Source organism: Mandrillus leucophaeus, unplaced genomic scaffold (genome assembly GCF_000951045.1).
Source record: "Mandrillus leucophaeus isolate KB7577 unplaced genomic scaffold, Mleu.le_1.0 Scaffold190, whole genome shotgun sequence".
Classification (NCBI taxonomy): Eukaryota; Metazoa; Chordata; class Mammalia; order Primates; family Cercopithecidae; genus Mandrillus; species Mandrillus leucophaeus.
This window is the reverse complement of record NW_012101921.1, coordinates 4,075,222-4,099,597: the sequence shown is the minus strand read 5'-3', so window position 1 is coordinate 4,099,597 and position 24,376 is coordinate 4,075,222. Positions and strand designations below refer to the sequence as shown.

The 24,376-nt window shown below is 36.6% G+C and overlaps 1 protein-coding gene across 3 annotated transcripts in view; it reads left to right on the top strand.

Moving 5' to 3' along the window:
• PREPL (prolyl endopeptidase-like) overlaps positions 1-24,376 on the top strand; it is a 50,819-nt gene that overhangs the window by 15,568 nt on the left and 10,875 nt on the right. For all 3 annotated transcript variants that reach the window (XM_011978208.1, XM_011978207.1, XM_011978209.1), the window contains 7 exons: positions 8,146-8,268; positions 9,956-10,022; positions 10,581-10,787; positions 11,979-12,114; positions 15,460-15,676; positions 16,267-16,452; positions 22,112-22,309. In XM_011978208.1, coding sequence (XP_011833598.1) covers positions 8,194-8,268; positions 9,956-10,022; positions 10,581-10,787; positions 11,979-12,114; positions 15,460-15,676; positions 16,267-16,452; positions 22,112-22,309 — 1,086 coding nt within the window. In that variant the 5' untranslated portion in view covers positions 8,146-8,193. The remainder of the gene's footprint in view (positions 1-8,145; positions 8,269-9,955; positions 10,023-10,580; positions 10,788-11,978; positions 12,115-15,459; positions 15,677-16,266; positions 16,453-22,111; positions 22,310-24,376) is intronic.

Below are 24,376 nucleotides of genomic sequence, written 5' to 3'. Positions count from 1 at the left end.
GAGACTCTGTCTCAAAAAAAAAAAAGAAAATTATTTTCTTTAAGAATGTTGAATATTGGCCCCCACTCTCTTCTGGCTTGTAGAGTTTCTGCCGAGAGATCCGCTGTTAGTCTGATGGGCTTCCCTTTGTGGGTAACCTGACGTTTCTCTCTGGCTGCCCTTACATATTTTCCTTGATTTCAACTTTGGTGTATCTGACAATTATGTGTCTTGGAGTTGCCCTTCTTGAGGAATATCTTTGTGATGTTCTCTGTATTTCCTGAATTTGAATGTTCAGTGGCCTGCCTTGCTAGGTTAGGGAAGTTCTCCTGGATAATATCCTGCAGAGTGTTTTCCAACTTGGTTCCATTCTCCCTGTCACTTTCGGGTAAACCAATCAGACGTAGATTTGGTCTTTTCACATAGTCCCATATTTCTTAGAGGCTTTATTCATTTCTTTTTACTCTTCTCTTCTCGCTTCATTTCATTCATTTGATCTTCAATCACTGATACCCTTTCTGTCAGTTGATTGAATCGGTTACTGAAGCTTGTGCATTTGTCACGTAGTTCTTGTGCCATGGTTTTCAGCTCTATCAGGTCATTTAAGGACTTCTCTACATTGGTTATTCTAATTAGCCATTCATCTAATCTTTTTTGAAGGTTTTTACCTTCTTTGCGATGGGTTCGAACTTCCTTCTTTAGCTCGGAGAAGTTTGATCGTCTGAAGCCTTTTTCTCTCAACTCATTAAAGTCATTCTCTGTCCAGCTTTGTTCCATTGCTGGCGAGGATCTACATTCCTTTGGAGGGGGAGAGGCACTCTGATTTTTAGAATTTTCAGCTTTTCTGCTGTTTTTTCCCCATCTTTGTGGTTTTATCTACCTTTGGGCTTTGATGATGGTGACATACAGATGGGGTTTTGGTGTGGATGTCCTTTCTGTTTGTTAGTCTTACTTTCCAACAGTCAGGACCCTCAGCTGCAGGTCTGTTGGAGTTTGCTGGAGGTCCACTGCAGACCCTGTTTGCCTGGGTATCAGCAGCAGAGACTGCAGAAGAGTGAATATTGGTGAACAGCAATTTTTGCTGCCTGATCCCTCCTCTGGAAGCTTCGTCTCAGAGGGGAACCCGGCCGTGTGAGGTGTCAGTCTGCCCCTACTGGGGGGTGCCTCCCACTTAGGCTACTCAGGGGTCAGGGACCCCATTGAGGAGGCAGTCTGTCTGTTCTTAGATCTCAAACTCCATGCTGGGAGAACCAATGCTCTCTTCAAAGCTGTCAGACAGGGACATTTAAATCTGCAGAGGTTTCTGCTGCCTTTTGTTTGACTCTGCTCTGTCCCCAGAGGTGGAGTCTACAGAGGCAGGCAGGCCTCCTTGAGCTGCGGTGGGCTCCACCCAGTTCGAGGTTCCGGGCCACTTTGTTTACCTACTCAAGCCTCAGCAATGGCGGGCGCCCCTCCCGCAGCCTCACTGCCGCCTTGCTGTTAGATCTCAGACTGCTGTGCTAGCAATGGGGGAGGCCCCCGTGGGCATGGGACCCTCCAAGCCAGGCACGGGAAATAATCTCCTGGTGTGCCGTTTGCTGAGACCCTTGGAAAAGCGCAATATTAGGGTGGGAGTGACCCAATTTTCCAGGTGCTGTGTGTCATGGTTTCCCTTGGCCCGGGTGAGGTGATGCCTCGTCCTGCTTTGGCTCTCGCTCAGTGGGCTGCACCCACTGTCCTGCACCCACTGTCTGACACGCCCCAGTGAGATGAACCCAGTACCTCACTTGAAAATGCAGAAATCACCCATCTTCTGTCCACACTCTGGGAGCTGTAGCCTGGAGCCGTTCCTATTCAGCCATCTTCGAACCGCACCCCTTTTGACCTTCTTTTAATTGTTTATCCTTTTCTTACTGATTCATAAGATTTTGTTACATGTCCTTTGTCTTTCACATGTGCTGTAGATATCTTCTCCATGTTTGTCCTATTAATATTTCTTTTCACTTTATGATGTCTTTTGTTTTTTTTATTTTATGTTTTGTGCTGTCTGAATTTTATTCAACTCAGCAAATATTTGTTGAACACCTACTATGCACCATTCTAGGCATTGGAGATATAACACTGAACAAAATAAACAAAAATCCCTGCTTTCGTGAAGCTTACCGTTCTACTTGAGAAAGGAAGAGAGAAAGAGTAAAGAATTAAATGAACAAGGTTAGGTACAATGGGTCATACCTGTAATACACTTTGGGAGGCTGAGGTGGGCTCATTGCTTGAGCCCAGGAGTTCAAGAACAGCCTGGGCAACATGGCAAAACCCTGTCTCTACAAAAAATGCAAAAATTAGCTGGGCATGGTAGCACCTGTAGTCCTAGCCAGCTACTTGAGAGGCTGAGGTCAAGGATTGATTGCTTGAGCCCAGGAGGCAGAGATTGCAGTGAGCCCAGATCACAGCACTCCAACTGAAGTGACACAGCGAGACCTCATCTCTCAAAAAAATAAAAAGTATTACATGAATGAAATACAAAATATGTCAGAAGTGATAGGTATAGTGAAGAAGAAGAAGAAAAAAAGACAGGGAAGATATGAATAGGCAGTGTGGGGATAGGGAGGGGTGTTATTTTAGTAAAATGGTTAGGAAAGAGCTAACTTAGAAGATGACTTTTGAGCAATAGCTTTAAGGAGATATTTGGGCATAGGAGATATTTGGGCATAGGGCCTAAGTTCTAAGAAACTGATATGGGAGCAAGCTTGATATGTTCAAGAAACATCAAGTATGGATTAACTGGAATAAGTGGGCTTGGCGTGTAGTAGTAGATTAGATCAGCAATGTAATGGGACAAGATTCTTTAGGACTTTGTAGACCATTGTAAGAATTTTTGCTTTTCCTCTTGAGCAAGATGGGAAACCATTGGAGGGTTTTGAGTGGAGTAACGTAATCTGACTTTAGGCTCACATAAGCACCTTTGTTGAAAATAGACTGGGAGGCAAGTGCAGAAGCAGAGAAAACTTTGGGCTTTTGCAGTAATCCAAGGGAGAAATGATGACGGTACTAGCCAAGTAGTCCAGTCCAAGTGTGAGAAGTGGTCAGATTCTAGATATATGTTGAAAGTAGAATTGACAGGGTTTAGCAGACCACTTGTTTGTGGCAAGAGAAAAAGACAAAGCCAACTCTAATGCTTTTAAGCCTGAGTAACTGGGAGGACAGATTTGTCGTTTATGTAAATTGGAAAGATTGCCTGGAGAACAGGGTTTTTATTGTTGTTGTTTGTTTGTTTTTTAATAGGGCAAGGGATATATGGGGAGATTTAAAGTTCAGATTTGGACATTTTTTTGGCATATCAGACATCTGAGTAGAAATGTTGGGTAGTCAGTTGGATATACAAGTTCAACTTGTTCAGGGTTGTTCAGGCTACAGCTGTAAATTTGAGAGTCCTCAGGATATAAATAGTATTTAAGGTCATGACTGGATGAGATCACCAAGGGAATTAGTGCAGACTGCAAAGAAGAGAAGCGCTTAGTGCAGGAACTGAGCCCTGCCAGTGTTAAAAAGCCAGGGAGATGCCAGGCCCGGTGGCTCACGCCTGTAATCCCAGCACTTCGGGAGGCCGAGGCAGGTGGATCACCTGAGGTCAGGAGTTTGAAACCAGCCTGGCCAACATGGTGAAACCCCATCTCTACTAAAAATACAAAAAAAAAAAAAAATTAGCCGGCATGGTGGCAAGTGCCTGTAATCCCAGCTACTCGGGAGGCTGAGGCAGGAGAATCGCTTGAACCCGGGAGGCGGAGGTTGCAGTGAACCGAAATTGCACCATTGCACTCCAGCCTCTGTCTCAAAAAAAAAAAAAAAAAAAAAAGCCAAGGAGTTGAGAAGGAACCAGCTAAAGATACCAAGAAGGAAGGGCTAGTGAAATAAGAGGAAAACAAGGAGAATGAGGTGTCCTGGAAGCCAAGTAAAGAAAAGTGTTTTTAAGAGGAGGAAGTGATCAATTGTATCATGATGCTAATAGATCAAGTAATATGAATACTGAAAATTAACTTTTGCAGTTTGCAATGTGGTGGCCATTCAGTGACCTTGACAGGAGCAATCAGTGGCATAAGAAGGGCAAAAGTCTGGGCTCTAGAGAAGGGGGTAAGGAGAAGAATTGGAGGCAGAAGATGAAAGGAACAAGTTTCCTTCATTTAACAGTTGCTTTTAAAAAACAAAATGAGTTAACAGCAAATACAATTAGTTATTTTACATGAATATAATTAAAATTTTGGAAATCTCGTTGCTGTTTCATGGTTGCTAAATACCATGTATGCTAATATGAATTGATTTCAGGCATTTTGATTACAGATTTAGTATATTTCTGTGTAAGATAACTGACAGAAACTATTAAGTCAGGGAAGTTCCTCTCAATTCCTAATTTAAGGTTTTATCATTTTTTTAAAGCATGGTGATTATTTTTTATTTTTTCCCTGCATTTATTGAAAATGGCTCTAAGATTTATCTCCTTTATTTGTGTTAGATTACATTGATAGATTTTTTTCTGATGTTGGACCATCCTTTCATTCTTAGGAAAAAAATCCTTCTTGGTCACATAAAGTTTAATAAGTATTACTATTACTGTTTTTATTTTGTGCTTTTTAAAATTAATTGATTTTATCACATTTTATTTTAGAATAAGATTGATTTTTTAATTGTCTCGTATCATCATTGTCTAATTTTGATGTCAAGGTTATATTAGCGTAATAAAATGAGTAGTTTTACTTCTTTTACTATTTTCTTAAATAGTTGACATATGAAAAGATTAGCTGTTTCTTGAAGATCCAAGAAAGCTACCTTTCTGCATCTGCGCTTGGTGTCTCTTTCAAGAAGGGGACACTTAATTACCATTTAATTTCTTTAAGAGTTAGTGACTATCAGTTTTGCATTGTTTTTAATAGGTTTCTAAAAGAACCAACTTTTAATTTGATTATCTTTGTTATCAATTTAATTTCAAAAATTATTTTTCTTTCCTTTCTTCTACTTCCTTAAGATTTACTCTTTTTCTGTTTTTCCTAAATTGAAAAACAGAATGCAATATGCAATATGCATTCTGTTTTTCAATTGCTGTGGATTTCTGTTTTTTCAATGTATTATTTGTTTATTATTTATTATTCTTTTTGATGCTCAAATTGTCCAAAATGTGGCCAATAGAAACTCCTTCAGTTGACACTTGTATTCTTTTGACATGTCTCCATTAAACTTTGAGCACTCCTTATTTTCTGGCATAAGATTTCCCAAACCTACCATGTATTTTCTTCCTGCCCTAGCCTTAGAATTAGCCATATTACTAATGGCTAATTAGTCTTTACTGAAGGGCTGTCCATTGTCTTTCTACTTCACCATTTTTCTGTCTTTAGAGTTCAGCATCTTTGCCAGGATAAAGTTAACACATAACATTCTCCTATTTTATAACAGCTTTCATTGTTAAAATGAGTTAGTGATGGGCCACTTGGGAAGTGGGAAGGAGTGCTTCTTTTTACCAGTAATGGAGTGATAGTGTACCAGTAACCTTCTTAAAATCTGAAGGTAAAGCCATCCTTACCTCAGCTCCATTGGGGGGTAGTACATGCCTTTGAAACAACTGGACTGCTTAAAGTATTAAGATACCTGGCTAAAATGGTTGGCTTTAGCTGTGTACCCTAATGATATTGCTAGCAGAAATTGAAATGAAAGCTTAAAACACTTAGCAGGTGTCCTTGGGACAGAACAAAAACCAAAAGTAACTTGGAGTACTTAATGAATATTATATAAAACATCAGTTTCCATGGAAGTAATTCCTTTGGAAGAGTTACGTAGAAAACTGTTGAGTTCTGCTTGAATTTCATTAAGGCAGTCAAAAATCCTATTGCTCTCAGAGTTATTTTGGTTCAGATAAGCTCAGTTTATTTGAATTTATGACAGAAAAAATGTTAATCAGGAATGTAAAGTTAAGAAGATGGATTTTGGAGCCCGCTCTGTTGCTTTTGGCTCTGTGTTGGCTATGGCTGTCAGTAAGAATGAGTATTTAAAAGTGACAGAACCCAGCTCCATGACCTAGAATGTGCTAAAAGCTACAGGGTAGTAAAGAGAGAATCCTGACTCTACTTCAAAAGTTTTAATGGAGATTACAGAACAGACAATCCCGAATCTAGAAATGCAAAGGCAGCTCCTATTGCTATTTTACAGTTTCAGTGTAGATTTCTAGTCATCTTCTGACTTATGATGGTGCTATGAGGGGATTATTGATATAGATATCATGTCTCACCACTTTAAAGATCAACCATAGATTTTGTAGAAATGCTTTAAAAAATGAATGAAAAATAAAAATATAAGCTTCCAGTATTTAATCTTTGAATAATTACTCAAAAAATTAACTGTATGGAATGAGGTGGCACACACCTATAGTCCCATCTACTTGGGAGGCTGAGGCAGGAAGATTACTTGAGCCCGGGAGTTTGAGTCCAGCCTGGGCAACATAGTGAGACCGTGTCTCTTAAAAAAAATTCAGAATATTATATGATTGTAAGTAGAGGCTAAATGATTGAGACTATCATAACAACCATTATTGCTAATTTTAATCTAATTCAAATAATAATGTATCCCAAAAAAATCTAAAAGGAAAACCTTTGTGAAAATGATTATTTTCCATTTAATTTATTTTGGTGATTTTTCTGTTATATTCTTGTGTTTAATTTTAGATTGTACACTCTTTGTAATATAAACTATATTTATAGCTTACATTCTCTACAATGTTGGTAAAGTATCTTGGACATATTTATGCAATAAATACTTTCCAGCTGTTGGAGGTCTTTACCAAAGACTTAAGTCCCCACTGTGTACAAATCACTGTACAATTGTCATCTTTGGCAGAGAGCTGAAGTAAAAAATCTTGGCCAGAATTCTTTTGCTTAAACAAGGCAAATCATTGGTGTGTTGAATTATTGAACAGTTTTTAAATTTGAAAACTGAAGTTTTGCTTTCTCCAAGTTGTAATGATTTATATGATATTTATTTGCTTACCAGAACTCAAATAAAGCTCTTAGCTTATTAGTCACTCTTGATAAGACACAGTGAATGCTTGTTTAGCTTTCATCTATATCTCCACTCATGTTCATTAATTTTGTATTATTTTTCCTGGTTCTTCCTTTCATAAAGTGAACATACTATTTTTCCTTAAACTGTAAAAGGAACTCTGTTTCATTAGGCATTAATTCCTCTTTTTTTTTTTTTTTTTTTGAGACAGGGTCTCACTCTGCATGCTGGAGTGCAATGGTATGATCACGCCTCACTGCAGCCTCGACCTCCCGGGCTCAGGTGATCCCTCCCACCTCAGCTTCCGAAGTAGCTGGGACTACAGGCATGTGCCATCACACCTGGCTGAATTTTTTTGTACTTTTTATAGAGATGGGGTCTCACCATGTTGCCCAGGCTGGTCTTGAATTCCTGGGCTCAAGTGATCCATTCTCCTTGGCCTCCCAAAGTGCTGGGGTTACAGGCGTGAGCCACTGTGCCTCGCCAGTTCACTTTTTGATTTGATAAACAGTTCTGTTTTGGGGGTTAGTTATTCCCACAAGAAAAGAAAATTATATCCCTTGGTTCTCAGACCCATTTAAATTTTAAAAATTTAAAAAGTAAAAAATTATAGTTAATGAAGTAGGAAACTATTTCTTACCACTCTGGCTGTGAATAAAATAATAGTGAACATTTACTAGTAATGATAATGTCTTCCACTTCTTTGATATTTCCCTTCCTTTAGGAGGTACTTCAGTACTTATAAAACTCCAAATATTTTGTTATCTACCTGACTTTCCTATTAAATATGTAAAAGTTCATGGAATTTTATTTTCTCCTTAATTGTGTATAAATTTTCCCCATAGTATTTCTGAACATTTTTCTGAGCTTCTTAGTATTCCTGCTGCTTAAAGACTTACTCATCTAAAATAATAGTATAACCATCAAATGTCTATCTTATTTCCTTTGTTTACTTTTTTTAATGAAAAAGAGATCTTTTTATTGATGAGCCTAGGAAAGAACATTTAAAATCTGTGAAATGCATACTATTTAATCTTATTTATTTTTTGTACAATATTAGGTCTATACCATAGACCTTATCTTTAAAAAGCAAAAGTTTTTTTCCCCTAGTTTGAAATATTTTGATCATAACAAAACTTTTTCCAGGATCTTCAGCCTGTTAAACAAGAAAACGAAAAACCCCTTCCAGAAAACATGGATGCATTTGAAAAAGTGAGAACAAAATTAGAAACACAGCCACAAGAAGAATATGAAATCATCAATGTGGAAGTAAGATATCTCATGTCTTTAAAAAAATTTTTTTATATTACCAATCGATGCAAATGAGATACCTTGTGGTTTAGAGACATAATCTACATCAAGATTGTACTACTTTTGGCCTTTAAAATGTGCTGAAAAACTTAAAAAGCAAAGACTTCACAGATTGTGATCACACAATGTGATCCTTTACATCTTTCAATAAATGTAATGATCGAAACTAAGATGAATTTTCAACTGTAATATATTAATTCTGGTTTTTGCAAACAATCAGTTCTGATTGAAAAAAAAAAAGAGAGACAGGGTCTCACTATGTTGCCCAAGCTGATCTTGAACTCCTAGGCTCAAGGAACCCTCCCACCTCGGCCTCCCAAAGTGCTGAGATTATAGGTGTGAGCTGCCATGCCCAGCCCTGATTTAAGAATTTTTTAATGATTCTAAGGAGAAGTTCAAATGAAACTAGTTCATACTTTGTTATTATTTGAAAATTACTTGATTGTTTTGTCTAAATTTTTTAATAAAAGGAATTCACTTTAAGTAGTATAATACCATGAAAGCCAAGTATCTGTTTAACCATTTTATGGTTATCACAATCATAAATATTCAATCAAAATGAATTGAGGGCCGGCGCGCAGTGGCTTACGCCTGTAATCCCAGCACTTCGGGAGGTCAAGGTGGGCAGATCACCTGAGGTCAGGAGTTCAAGACTAGCCTAGCCAACATGGTGAAACCCCATCTCTACTAAAAATACAAAACTTAGCTGGGCATGGTGGCGGGTGCCTGTAGTCCTAGTCACTCGGGAGGCTGAGGCAGGGGAATCGCTTGAACTCAGGATGCAGAGGTTGCAGTGAGCTGAGATTGCACCACTGCACTCCAGCCTGGGCGACAGAGCAAGACTCTGTCTCAAAAAAAATTAAAAAAGAAAGAAAGAAATGAATTGAATTTTCAATACAATTGGAAAATAGAACCACAATAGGTGAAAATCACATACATAATAGAATAGAAATAGTAGGTTAAGAATAAGGAACTCCAGGTTCAAATTATGCCGCTAACAGATAATAAATGTGTTATAAGCCACTGAAATCATATCAACCAATCAATTACATTTAATATGTAGGCATTAGACAAGAACACTCTTTAAAGTTTGGTAATATTCATTCTCTCAATTTCAAATTGTATTTGTCACCCTACAGCAGATGAAATAGTTTGTATTAAATCAAGACTGTGTATAGCTGTTGGTGACAGCATATTTTAAAGGAAAGAGTCTCAGAAAGTTATTGACTGGGTTTTCAGGCTAGTCTGAGCCACAGTTTCCTCATCTGCATAATTTTGGATTATCTTAAAGATGCCACTTGATTTCTGTTAATTGACCCCCACAGTACAGGTATCAGATGTTTCTAAAATATAGCAGAAGTGGTTTGTACAATTGTGAGAACTAATAGATTTTGTTATACCTTTTCTTTATTGCCTCTTGTTTATCTATTAAAAACCCCGCTAGTGGTCATGAACATATGAAAACCATATCTTATCAACTATATTGTAAAAATGGTCAATTTTATATTTCATATGTATTTATTCACATACTTCAACAGGTCTGTTTTTGTAAGAGGCCTCATTTCATCTTCATCTTGAATAGTCAAACCATGAAAAGGTTAATTAAATTGGTTTTAAGTAAATTGCGTGTTTCTTTTATCATCAGGTTAAACATGGTGGTTTTGTTTATTACCAAGAAGGTTGTTGCTTGGTTCGTTCCAAAGATGAAGAAGGTACACCACAATTTTTCTTTTTACATGCTCTAATTTTCAGATTTCATATTTTTATAGGAAATTTATTAGTTTCTCAAAGATAGAGAAAAGATTTTTTAAAGATTATTTCTGAATTTATTTAAATGACTAGTTTTTAATCTCTGGGTTTGTGTAAGATACAGGCTCAGAAGCTTTGGCAGGGAGAATGGAGACGGCATCTAGCATTTTTTGAGCATCTGCTGTGTCTTAGGTACTATGCTAGGCGCTTGACATATATTATTGATTGTCATTTATATTCACTTACTTTCTAGATTCTGTATGGTCTGTAAATACTAAACTAGACTATAACAATATCAAATAATGTCTCATAGGTTGATGCACGGAATAATATTGAATAGCATAAGGTAATATTAAATAACTTATTGTCAGTTTATGTGCAAGTTAAGCTGCCATTGTTGAAAGAAGCTAGGATATGACCTCTTACAGAATGGGAATTCTAATTTAAAACATTAAAATACAGTTTTAATTTTTTAAAGTACATCCTGTGAAAGTATCACTTTCATATTTTTCTTTATGCAGCAGACAATGATAATTATGAAGTTTTATTCAATTTGGAGGAACTTAAGTTAGACCAGCCCTTCATTGATTGTATCAGAGTTGCTCCAGATGAAAAATATGTGGCTGCCAAGATAAGAACTGAGGATTCTGAAGCATCTACCTGTGTAATTATAAAGCTCAGCGATCAGCCTGTAATGGAAGCTTCTTTCCCAAATGTGTCCAGTTTTGGTAAGCCACCAACCAAATAGTTCTCTGTTGAAAGGCGACAGTAACACTTTTGAAACATTTTTTTTGGCCCATGTGAGTGAGGGAGAAGGTGAATGCCTGATCCACATATCCCTGTGCACTATACATCTTCCTATGTACCTCTTATTCAGGAAACCTTGCCTTATTTAACTATATATCTAGATGGGTAATTTTGAAATACTCGTGTTTTTGAAAGAGTTATAATTAGAGTCCATGTCGTACAATACATTTTGATTTATCAGTAATTCTTTGCCAAATTATTATCTAGAATAAATTTTTACACGTAAGTCGCATCTTAATATTTTATTCAACTTTAAGCTTGAATATATTTTTTCAATTTCATGTTATTTTATAGAACTGTTAATAGCAAATTGCCCAAAGTCACTGCCCAAAGAACTTGGTATGTGTTAAACTAACCTATTTATCAATGGAAGCTGTGACATTTTTAGTAATAGAACTAACTTTAAATTTAGCATCTAGTGGTACATATGTTACATTTTGTCCTCTCTTTTCATATTCTGCCATCATTTTCTCCATTGTTTAAATTTTATTGCAGTGAATTGAAATTATACCCTAACTATTGAATTCTAAGACATATATTGTGTACATTTTAACTTGTGAAATCACGGTGCATATTATACAATGATTTACAATCACTGTCAGCCAGGTGGCAGTCATGATGTAATTGTGTGCAAACTTCTGTTGACAGCTTCTGGTGGGATCAAGAATCAGTGTAAAATTGTGTTTGGTAGTTGGAGATATCCTGTGGCTTGAAAGCAGACAGAGAAGGTGGTTTACACATGAGAGAAAGATGCAGTATTTCTTCAGACTTACAGTTTCAAGTTGTAGATTGAAAGGGAATTCACCTCCTAAAAGCAAATGTGACTTTATCAATGTATTTGCTAAATATTGAGCATTTAGCTCTTATTTAGAAACTTGAGTACCCTGAGACTGATAACTACTTGAAACCTTGGAATGGTGTAGTAGTGGTTTATTCTCAGGAAAGCTCTCTGGCTTATATACAGCACAGATTAGATACTGTCAAATATTTAGATTTCCAGGGATAAACTTGTACATGTTCTCATTGGCATTCAGAATTAGAATGTGCTGTGCCTTTTTTTTTTAAATGGTATGCAGGTGATTATGTATAATTCTCTCATTATTTTCTTTCAGAATGGGTAAAGGATGAGGAAGATGAAGATGTTTTATTCTACACCTTCCAGAGGAACCTTCGCTGTCATGATGTATATCGAGCCACTTTTGGTGATAACAAACGTAATGAACGTTTTTACACAGAAAAAGACCCAAGGTACTAAAGTAATATAATTAAATCTTTTTCTCCAGAACATTTCTCCAGTTATTTAAAGTACTGACCTTGGTTGACTTAAAATGTTTATTTTGGTTGGAACCAGGAATAATAAGGCTAAAATGATCATTCTTTTATTAGTTGTTTGTATTCAGAATTGGAGTCTGGTAATATTCAAAATCAGAGTAAATACAAATATGTCATCACCATTTTATTAAAAACTGAAATTGATTTTGTGAATTACAACATAGTTCATTCATGTAAATTCATGACGACCTAGAACTGCTAGATTGTGAACAGACTGAGTCTGTTTCACCTTTGCATGTTAATTGATAAGCATGTTAATTGATAAGGGTGCCAGGTTTGTATAGTGCTATTTAGTCAGTGTCTATTGCTTAAATAAATGGTATACTTAGATAGGCATCTCTCTTTCAAACTAAAACTTTACCCTTGTTCCTGATGATTGTTGAGTACCTTTTAACCATTAAATTCTTAGTAATATATAGAAGAATTTAAAGTATGTGTTGTTACTAAATTATAAATTAAAATTCAAAAATGTATTATTAGCCAGGCGCGGTGGCGCAAGCCTGTAATCCCAGCACTTTGGGAGGCCGAGACGGGCGGATCACGAGGTCAGGAGATCGAGACCATCCTGGCTAACACGGTGAAACCCCGTCTCTACTAAAAAATACAAAAAACTAGCCGGGCGAGGTGGCGGGCGCCTGTAGTCCCAGCTACTCGGGAGGCTGAGGCAGGAGAATGGCGTGAACCCGGGAGGCGGAGCTTGCAGTGAGCCAAGATCTGGCCACTGCACTCCAGCCTGGGCGACAGAGCGAGACTCCGTCTCAAAAAAAAAAAAAAAAAATGTATTATTGTGCTAGGTGAAAAAATTGAATATATGTTACGGTTTCAATTGGATATCAAGGAAAAAAGATGCATTTTTTAGAAGATTGAAAGGAAATATACCCAAAGCACTAACAATGGTTTTTTTTCTACTTTTCTTTTTGTAATAAGCATTATTATTTTTATAATCATACAGAAAATGCATTTTAAATTTAAAAATAAGTATCAATAGAAATAATTGGAAAAAAGATTAACATCTAGTTCTTTACATTTCTTATATTTTTTTAGACACATTTTACCCTAGAGCCACTTGTGTTCTCACTTCCTGTAACCACATATCTACCAACTATTTGATCACATAGTGATCAAATATATATAAACAAAAATATATAAAAACAGCAAAGAAAGTGTTGAAAATAAAGAGCAAAGTAGGGTAGGGGGCTTGCCCTACAATTATATATTAAAGCATATAAAGCAATAACAGTAAAAATAATAAAAATTTATAGACAAATAATAGAGCCTAGAATAAATAACTCTAAAACAGATCTTAGTATATATGAAAATTTATAGGATAAAAGACATCACAAACTAATGAAAAACGAATGGATGTTATTTTATAATGCAGTGGGAAATACTACTTGGAAAAAAATAATTTTCATCATTGCATATGTCAGCATACATTCCTAAGGGATTTAAAGAATCCATTGAGAAAAATAATTTTTTTAATTAGATGAAAATATAAGCTTTTTACTCACCTTGGTTGGAATATTTTTGAAACATAAAATCAATATAAGAAATTACAAAGGGTAGTAGCAGTCTCGATTACCTAAAATATTAAACTCCAGTCAAAAACTACAAAAACTATTGTAAATCGTTAAAATCTAGGTAACAAAATGGAGGAAAGTGTTTTCAACAAAAAGACAAGTTTATATTCTTAATTTTTTTTTTTTTTTTTTTTTGAAATGGAGTCTCGTTCTGTTGCCCAGACTGGAGTGCAGTGTTGCAATCTCAGCTCACTGCAACCTCTGCCTCCCAGGTTCAAGCGATTCTCCTGCCTCAGCCTACCAGGTAGCTGGGATTACAGGCACCTGCCACCATACCTGGCTAACTTTTGTATTTTTTGTAGAGATGGGGTTTCACCATGTTGGCCAGAGTGGTCTTGAACTCCTGATCTCAGGTGATCTGCCTGCTTTGGCCTCCCAAAGTGCTGGGATTACAGGTGTGAGCCACTGCACCCAGCCAATATTCTTAATTTATAAAGAACTATTTACATATTAATAATTTAAGCTACATTCCAAGTTTAAAATGGATACAGACATTTCACAAAAGACATATGACTGACAAATAAACATGGTAATGTTATCCAATACAGAAGAAATTTTACCAAACTATAAGCAGCTGTTATTTGAGGACACTGGGATTCTATTTTTCAGTAGTTTCAGTATAAATTACTTTCATAATAAGGAAAACTATAACTGTAACATTTAAAGCCACCCAGTACATTAGTATAGTGCTTCTAGGATATTATTTGATTATATTCATCAAGACATAAAAATACACTTAATTATTAAATTAGTATTTCCATTTCTAAAAATTTGTCCTGGGAAAATAATTTTGAAGATCATGGAAGGGGAAAATATCTTCATGAATATGTTCCTTGTTATATTGTTTATTATAATGAAATATTAAAATCTAAATTTTTAAGAATTATCACATATATTAGGTAGCCATTAAAAATAATAATCACAAAGACTTTCAACTCATGTAGCGAGAAAATTGATATATGAAATAAGAAATACAGAATCAAAAATTGTATCTATATTATAATTACATCTATTTAAAGACATGCATGAAATATAAATATACCTTAGAAGGAAAAATATAAAAAAGTAAAATAGCTATGTTAATGTTTTAAATGTGTTACATTAGTAAGATTGTGAGGGGTTTTCTTCCTATTCTATTTTGTTGTGAAAACTGGGAGAAAGGGAAAAAAAAAATCCAAGATGCATACAGAGAAAGAAGAAAATAAAAATAACTCCGTGTCTCTTTTATTCCCTATTTGTGTCTCCTATAGAAATTTTATCTCCTCTTCTCAGCAAAAGCTGTATTATCTACTCATGTGATTGAGATATGACGTCTGTAGTTTACCTTGAAATGCATCCAAATAAAGATGGATTAATAGATGCATAGATATGTGATAAAGTAAATATAGCAAAGTGTTAGCAATGATGGAATTGAGATGGTTTTTTCAACTTTTCTGTATTTTTGAAAAACATTCATGATAAAATGTTAGAAGTAAATGATTTTGAATGCCCTTTAGGAGAAAATGAGAAAAATAATAGCTAACTGTTAAAGTTACAAGTGATATTCACTAAGGAATTATTTTTATTTCCTATCTGCATTGTAAATCAACATGTATACCGACCACCTCTGAGATACTGTCCTTAACAAGGTAGCATGCATCTGAAATAAACTGTGATCTCATGTTTCTCTCTCTCTCTCTAGCTACTTTGTTTTCCTTTATCTTACAAAAGATAGTCGTTTCCTCACCATAAATATTATGAACAAGACTACTTCTGAAGTGTGGTTGATAGATGGCCTGAGCCCTTGGGACCCACCAGTGCTTATTCAGAAGCGAATACATGGGGTCCTTTACTATGTTGAACACAGAGATGATGAATTATACATTCTCACTAATGTTGGAGAGCCTACAGAATTTAAGGTAATCCTAGATGCTCCTTGTTCCCATTTTGATCAACAACATTTCTTGCTCCCAGAGCTCATTGTTTTATAAATTGATGCCACCTTCCTATGTATAACCAATCCCACTTCTTTTCCCTTAGAGCTAATGCTTCTACATATTTTCATTGTGCCTAAAAAGTTAGTAAATAAAACATATTCTGTCCTGAGTTTATGTTATCAAAATCAAACTTAGTAGCTTAAAAGAGCAAACTTATAAACTCGTGATTTTATGAGTTGGCAATTTGGATTGATCTCAGCTAGGCAGTTCTTCTGCTGGTATCAGCTAAGCTCACTGATGTATCTGTAGTCAATCAGCTAGCTGTCAATGCCCTCACTCAAATGTCCAGTGGTTGGCTAAGCACTGCGTCATACTGTCTCGCCACCCAGCAGGCTAGTCAGGACTCATTCATATGGTGATGGTCACATTTTATCCCTGATGTAGAGTTAGTTCCTTCAGCTCTTCATAAAATAGTGAGGACTAGTATGGTCTAGTTCTCAGTGATTTCATCTCTGGATGCTGTAGCCTTCATGTTTTCTTACCTGTATGTCTTCTAACTTTGTTCCATGTAGCTAATGAGAACAGCAGCTGATACCCCTGCAATTATGAATTGGGATTTATTTTTTACAATGAAGAGAAATACAAAAGTGATAGACTTGGACATGTTTAAGGATCACTGTGTTCTATTTCTGAAGCACAGCAATCTCCTTTATGTTAATGTGATTGGTCTGGCTGATGATTCAGTTCGGTCTCTAAAGGTATGTTTAATTTTCAGAAGTTAATACTATTAATCAAAATATATATGCAGTTTAGTTTAACAGAACATCACATTTTGAATAGTGGCAGCAGTGTTCTTTTTCTTAAAAGGAATTTAATTTAAATGGAATTTAGCAAACTCACTGTTGGGTTTAGGAGGGTTATGTTAGAATTACTTAGAGGATCTTGCTTTTTATGCAGTTTTACTTAAAACAGTGTCTTATGGCATGGACTTCAGAAGTAGAGTTAAGTGCTAATATTTCTCTTTCTGTATTTCTCTATGCCTCATATATCTCTACAACTTTAGGTATAGCAGTAACTCAGGCCAAACTTGGTAACTAGTGCCTAAAAACTGACTGCTGCTCCCCCATCCCACATCCCCAAAGGGACAGTAGTGGTACCCACTGTGTTTTTAGCCACTACATGCTTGTGTCTGCATCATCTTCTCTCTGCCAGTTTTCTTATCCACGGGGAATGCAGTGAGCAAACTTTGGTTTCTTTCGATGTAGGAGTAGCAGTGATCGCTACAGCAGCACAGAAGGGTAATAGTGGCAAGACTGCTTGGCAAGCTGACTAGTTGATACTGCTTGTGGCTACCAGGAAAGATAACCTGCCTTCACAAGTGAACTTCCCAAAATTGGTGAATGACAACCTTATTGCCTAGTTTTAAAGCAGCATTAACATGTGAGTTAAGGTAGTAGGCACTGAAGGGAAGAGGATGGCTTCCATTTTGTTTGATATGAAAAGAGTTATTGAGCCAGTTGATGAGCAAACAGCATAGACCACTTATATGTCCCTAACTCCAGTATTGTTAAAACTCCTGTCAAAATGCAATTTCAATCAATTCAGTGGCTTTTTATTGAACTTTTATGTGCACAATACTGTATTGGGCATTATAGAGTCGAAAGCTGTTAAAGTAGAATATCCTAGCCTTAAGGAGGATATAGTTAATAAGATTAGACTAGTACACAAAGGTCAAGTATATCATGGATTTAAATAAGTAGTATCAAAAACATAAAATGTGCTGTGGGGCTCAAACTAGAGAAAGAAGGCCCAGGCAAGCTTTTGGTAAAGTTGGTTGAATGTGAAGTAAACCAAAGAGGAGAGATAGGATTTTGACAGGTGGAGAGGGGATGGTATTCCAAGATGAGAAAGCCATCAAATGAAGCGCTATGCTCTGACATTCAGAAAATGTTTGGGGAACTGTTAATTGTTCTGTTTTATTAAAGCGCTATACATTTCTAGGGGATGAAGCCATGATTTGACTTTTCGTGAGTGTCAATTTGAGGAATTTATTAATAAATTATGAAAGGTAACATTTGAAGTTTTTGAGCAAGGGAATGGTTTGAGGAGTGACAGCCATATTAGGATACACTAAACGAAAAAGAAGTAAGCGGCAGGAAGCTAGTTTTGAGATTGTTTTATTGGTATAAATAAGATATAACAAGGACCTGAAACAACTGAAATTCTCCAGCTACTCCCTAAAATCAGAAGATCAAATGTAATGTCCGGTCTCTTAGGACACTATGTAAGTATCCTAAAACCAAAATGGTATTTCCTTATTGTCTTCATCTGCTTGAGTGCAAAGTATTTCTTTTCACTTGCTAATTTTTAAAATTTTAATATTATTATTTTAGATAATATTTCTTTTTTTTTAACTTTTATTTTACTTTCAGGGGTACATGTGCAGGTTGGTTTAATAGATAAATTGTGTGTCACAGGGGTTTAATATACCTATTATTTTGTCACTCAGGTAATAAGCATAGTACACAATAGGTAGTTTTTCAGTCCTCACCCTCCTTTAACCCTCACGTAGGCCCCAGTGTCTGTTACTCTCTTCTTTGTGTCTATATGGACTCAAATGTTTCGCTCGCACTTTTAAGTGAGAACATGTGGTGTTTGATTTTCTGTTCCTCTGTTGGCTTGCTTAGGATAATGGCCTCTAGCTTCATCCATGTTGCTGCAAAGAACATTATCTCTTTCTTTTTTACGGCTGTGTAGTATTCTGTGGTGTATCTCTACCACATTTTCTGTATGCAGTCTATCACTGATGGACATTTAGGTTGATTCCATGTCTTTGCTATTGTGATGAACATAATGTGTGCTGTGTCTTTATGGTAGAGCGATTTGTATTCCTTTGGTTATATACCCAGTAATGGGACTGCTGAGTCAAATCATAGTTCTGTTTTACATTCTTTGAGAAATTCCCAAACTGCTTTCCACAGTGGCTGAATTTACATTTCCACTAGCAGTGTATAAGCTTTCCCTTTTTTCTACAGCCTCACCAGCATCTGTTATATTTTAACTTTGTAACTACAGTCATGCTAACTGATGTGAGATGGTATCTCATTGTGGTTTTGATTTGCATTCCTCTAATGATTAGTGATGTTGAGCATATTGTTTTCGTATGCTTGTTGGCTGCATGTATGTCTTCTTTTAAAAATGTCTGTTCATGTCCTTTGCCCACTTTTTTATGGTGGTGGGGTTTTTTTCTGTTTTTGTCTGTTTTGCTTGTTAATTTAAGTTCCTTATAAATTCTGGATACTAGACCTTTGTCAGATGCATAATTTGTGAATATTTCCTCCCATTCTGTAGGTTGTCTGTTTACTCTGTTGATAGTTTATTTTGCTGTACAGGAGCTCTTTAGTTTCCATTTGCCAATTTTTGGTTTTGTTGCAATTGCTTTGGCTTCTTTGTCATAAAATCTTAGCCCTTGTCTAGAATTATATTTCCTAGGTTTTCTTCAAGGGTTTTTATAGTCTTAGATTTTACATTTAAGTCTTCAATTCATCTTGAGTTGATTTTTATATATGATGTAAGGAAGGGATCCAGTTTTCCATCTTCTGCCTATGGCTAACCATTTATATGTTAACTGGTGCTAAATTTAGACATTTTCAGTTGGGAAACTGGTGGAGCATCCATTCTTATTTCAATCTGTATGAATAGGAATGGGAGAGGATATATAATTTCTAGCAATGCACTTGTTACAACAAAATTCTATGTCAGGAAAGTTAGAAATGTCATGTGGAGTTTACTCTGCTATATGATTTGACTTCTAAGTAAATAATGACCTTTTATATTTTTTGTATTCTTATTTTAAAGATATGCACCAGTTTCCATGGTTTTAAATTCCGTTAGAACAAACATTATGCCTTTAATTTATTCTGTATCTTCTATCTCTTCATTTTCTGACCCTTCCCAAATGATAGTACCTATTATGACTTGTATAATGTTCTAGTCATCATCAAGTGGAATTAAATATTACTTGATCTTTCTGGTTAGTACTTGGTATATAATAAAGAGAATTTTATAGATCAGACCATTTTTATGAACCTGGATAATATTAATTAATATCCACAGATAGTGCCATACACAAAAGACAAAATATTTAACCAAAGTGTGAGTACATTATAAAATATTTCTATATGTAATGTCTCTGCCTAGTGGGCACTTGACTAAAAGATCTTTTAAAATTCAATCCCAGCCTGTAATCCCAGCACTTCGGGAGACCAAGGCAGGCGGATCACCTGAGGTCAGGAGTTCAGGACCACCCTGGCCAACATGGCAAAACCTTGTCTCTACTAAAAATACAAAAAATACTAAAAATACAAAAACTAGCCAGGCATGGTGGCAGGCGCCTATAGTCTCAGCTATTCTGGAGGCTGAGGCAGGAGAGTTGCTTGAACCCGGAAAGTGGAGGCTGCAGTGAGCCGAGATCATGCCACTGCATTCCAGCCTGGGTGCAAGAGCAAGACTCCGTCTCTAAATAATAAATAAATTCTGTCTCAGCAATAGAAATGTAAAACCCTTCCCATACTCGCCTCCTATCCTTGGTCATCATGCCATCAGTATTTTCTGGAAGTATTTTTTTTGGGGGTCACAAAAAGAAGTTATGATATTTAATTGAGGCCAGTTGGGATGTTTTTTGCTGTATGCTAACATCAGTTTTATTTAGAGGAGGAGTCTGCATACTCAGGCCACTTTTCTTTTGGCATGTATGTCTTAATCATTCTTTTGATGAAATAACTATAGTTTGCTGTTAGAATGCTAAAACTGAACCTGTTTCTGTCAGGTATCTAAGGAATGTCTCCCTTTCTCCTGGCCTACATACTCTCTGGTGCTGTCCATTAATATACACAGATACACTGCAGGCTTATCTCAATAGGAAACTAACTTAAGATATCCTTGAGTTAGTTAATACTTATATCTGCATTAGCTGGATGAACTTTTAAAAGTCCATAGCCATGAAACAGTTTTTATTATGATTAAAACATTAACGTTGGTCCCATTAGTTTTAGAAAAACACCAAAAATACTTTTTGGTTTACTGGAACCACTTGGTCTAAAGCTAAGACAGCTTACTACATGGGTCACATAGAGACTGTCCTGAAGTCTCACCAAAGGGCAGAAAAACTTGAGCTTCCATGGGCTAAGGAACCTTGTATCCTCACTCTGAGGCCTGGTTATGAGGTTTGTAGCAGTGCTTCCTTTTTTTCCCTCTCAAGTCTCAGTTTGCTTGCTTATAACTGCTACCAGATTTCTCAATTTTTGTTTACATTTTACTCTCCAGTTATGGCTTAAATTTAAATAGACAAGTTATCCTTTAAAACAACCCTCAATGTGAGAAGCATACATTAGGAACTTTTAGAGATTGCAACTAATGTGTTTCATGAAAATAGATTTTTTTTTTCTATTAAGAAGAAATTTGCTTAGAGAACGTAAACTCTGGCTGTAGTTGCTGCAGGTGGAATGGTATCCTCATTATGCACAAATCCCCGGCTGCCCTTTTTCAATAGTGCCCACCAGTGATGTTTCTGTGCCTCTGATTTTCTAAGGAATTTGCTCTTTCTACAATTACTCAGGAAAAGAAAGGCAATTTTCTTTTAATATTCTGCCTCTCGGTACCATTTCTAACACTCTGTCAACCTGCTTACCAGAGTTCTTTAAAAGGTGTAAGAGGGATGTTAGTGGAAGGCTTGAAGCTGGACCCTGCTGCTCTAAGAGAATAAATTTTGATTCCTTTCCTTTTTGCTTAAAGTTAAGAACTTTGAGTATAATAGCTGTGAGTCTCTCAGAGTGGATGTGCCAGAAAAGGTTTTGTTCTGCACAATGGTTAGCCTAGGAGCTAAAAGTTAGAAACAAATTGCAAATGCCTTAATGCTGCTGAGCCCGTTTATAGCCCTGAAATAATAACTGTCATCACTGTGGCTATCCAGGCAGCAGGGTAAGAACTGGTGGGTAAATTATGAAAAACACACTCATGTGAGGGATTTCACGTTCTTTGAGAATGGAGATCTTGGCAGTGTCGGTAGGTTCTGGAATTACTATTTGATTTGCTCTTATTCTTCCATTTTACTATTTTATTATCCAAGCTTATACCCCAAAATAAACTTTTATGTTAAAGCCAATTTCATGTAAAGCTAGAATCATGATAAATCATTTTCCTACAGTTTGTCTTATTTTATTGGTCATTAATGTACAGTTTTGTTTTTTATTTGAAATATACTTTGTTGTGATAAAGTAATCCTTGAATGAGGCATCATGTGGTAACAAAAAGTAAACTACATATCCACATCATCTTGTTTGGAGAAGACTTAGAAATTTAATTAATGATACTTGGTGGCCTAAATAAAGAATAAAAATAGCTGTTTTATTTCTTTAGCTCCCTCCTTGGGCCTGTGGATTCATAATGGATACAAATTCTGACCCAAAGAACTGCCCCTTTCAACTCTGCTCTCCAATACGTCCCCCAAAATATTACACGTACAAGTTTGCAGAAGGCAAACTGTTTGAGGAAACTGGGCATGAAGACCCAATCACAAAGACTAGTCGTGTTTTACGCCTAGAAGCCAAAAGCAAGGTAGGTCTTGTAATCTTCACTTTCAGCTCCCATTTACCGAAAGCATACTGTTTGCCAGATGCCATGCAATTGTTGGAGTTACATTAGCACGGTTTCCTAACGTAGATTTCTTAGACCATAGTTAATACCCAAATGACTTTAGGGATATGTGAATTTTTTTTTAACGTTAATACTCATGTTTGTTTTAACATGGATTAGAAAATTTATAGCATGTCAAGCTTTTTATTTTACATGTTTATGTCTGATTTTTTAAAGTTGATTTTAAGAAAAAATTAATAGTCAGAGTTGGTATGTAGTTACGGTAAAAATTGTGAAGGTGGCTAGTGTAAACTAGACTGATACAGTCCCTGCCCTCATGGAGCTTACATCTAGCAGGAAAGATGACATGTTTAAAAAGTCATTAATAACGTACTGACTGCTGCAAAGGAAGACATACTGAGTGCAGTGGGAGCATAGAGCAAAGGGATTTTACCTAGTCTAGAGAGATCAGGGAAGTTTTCTCCAAGGAAGTTATGTCTCAGGTAAGACCACTAGGATGGTTAAGAGTAAACTAGAAAGGAGACAGGGGATTCCATTTTGTACAGAGGCCCTGAATTTGGGGAGAAATTATAAAATTCAAGAAGTGTAGGACTGGCCAGGTGCAGTGGCTCATGCCTGTAATCCCAATGCTTTTGGGAGGTGGATCACAAGGTCAGGAGATCAAGACCAGCCTGGCCAACATAGTGAAACCCCATCTCTACTAAAAATACAAAAAATTAGCTGGGCGTGGTGGCGGGTGCCTGTAATCTCAGCTACTTGGGAGGCTGAGGCAGGAGAATCCATTGAACCCAGGAGGCGAAGGTTGCAGTGAGTCAAGACCTTGCCACTGCACTCCAGCCTGGGCAACAGAGCGAGACTCCATCTCAAAACAAAAAAAGAAGTGTAGGGCTAGGCACAGTGGCTCAAACTTGTAATCCCCACACTTTGGGGAGCCAAGCTGGGAGGATCACTTGAGCCCAGAAGTTAGAGACCAACCTGGGCAATATAGTGAGACATCTCTACAAAAACCAAAAATATTAGCCAGGCATGGTGGCATATGCTTGTAGTCCCTGCTTCTTGGGAAGCTGATGTGGGAGGATTGCTTGAGCCCAGGAGGTTGAGGCTGCAGTAAGCTGTGATTACGCCATTGCATTCCAGCCTAAGTGACAGAGTAAGATCCTGTCTCAGAAAAAATCAAATATAAAGGAGGCCATTATGGTCAAAATCAAGTAAAAGAGGGAAGATTGGCAGGGTGAGGAGTAGAGAGAGAAGAGACATAGAAAAGGAAATAACAAATATCCATATTCCAGGTATACGCAATATATAGAATTTACAAATTTGTGCAAGTAGGGAACAAATTAATATATAAACTATAGCCTTGAATTTAAGGAGTCATCAGACTTTAGCATATCATATATCAGATAATTTCACGTGTGCTGACACGATGAATTACAACACAAGCCTTTTATTCTTAGGAATTTTTTTCTTTAATTCATTTGTTTTTCTCTGAAAATCTTTAAATATTAATATTTTTATATTACAAAAGCAATACATGCTTGTTGAAACAGATGCAAAAATAGAGAACAAATAAATCTTAAATGACTGCTTCTCAGTACCATTTGCTTGCTGCACCTCTTAGAAATAATCATTATGGCCGGGCGCAGTGGCTCACGCCTGTAATCCCAGCACTTTGGGAGACTGAGGCGGGTGGATCACGAGGGTGGTAGATCAAGACCATCCTGGCTAACACGGTGAAACCCCGTCTCTACTAAAAATACAAAAAATTAACCGGGCATGGTGGCAGACGCCTGTAGTCCCAGCTACTCGGGAGGCTGAGGCAGGAGAATGGCATGAACCCGGGAGGCAGAGCTTGCAGTGAACCGAGATTGCGCCACGGCACTTCAGCTCTGGGTGACAGAGCGAGACTCTGTCTCAAAAAAAAAAAAAAAAAAGAAAAAATTAGCCAGGTATGGTGGCATGCACCTGTAGTCCCAGCTACTCAGGAGGCTGAGGCAGGAGGGTCACCTGAGACTAGAGTCCAGGAGGTCA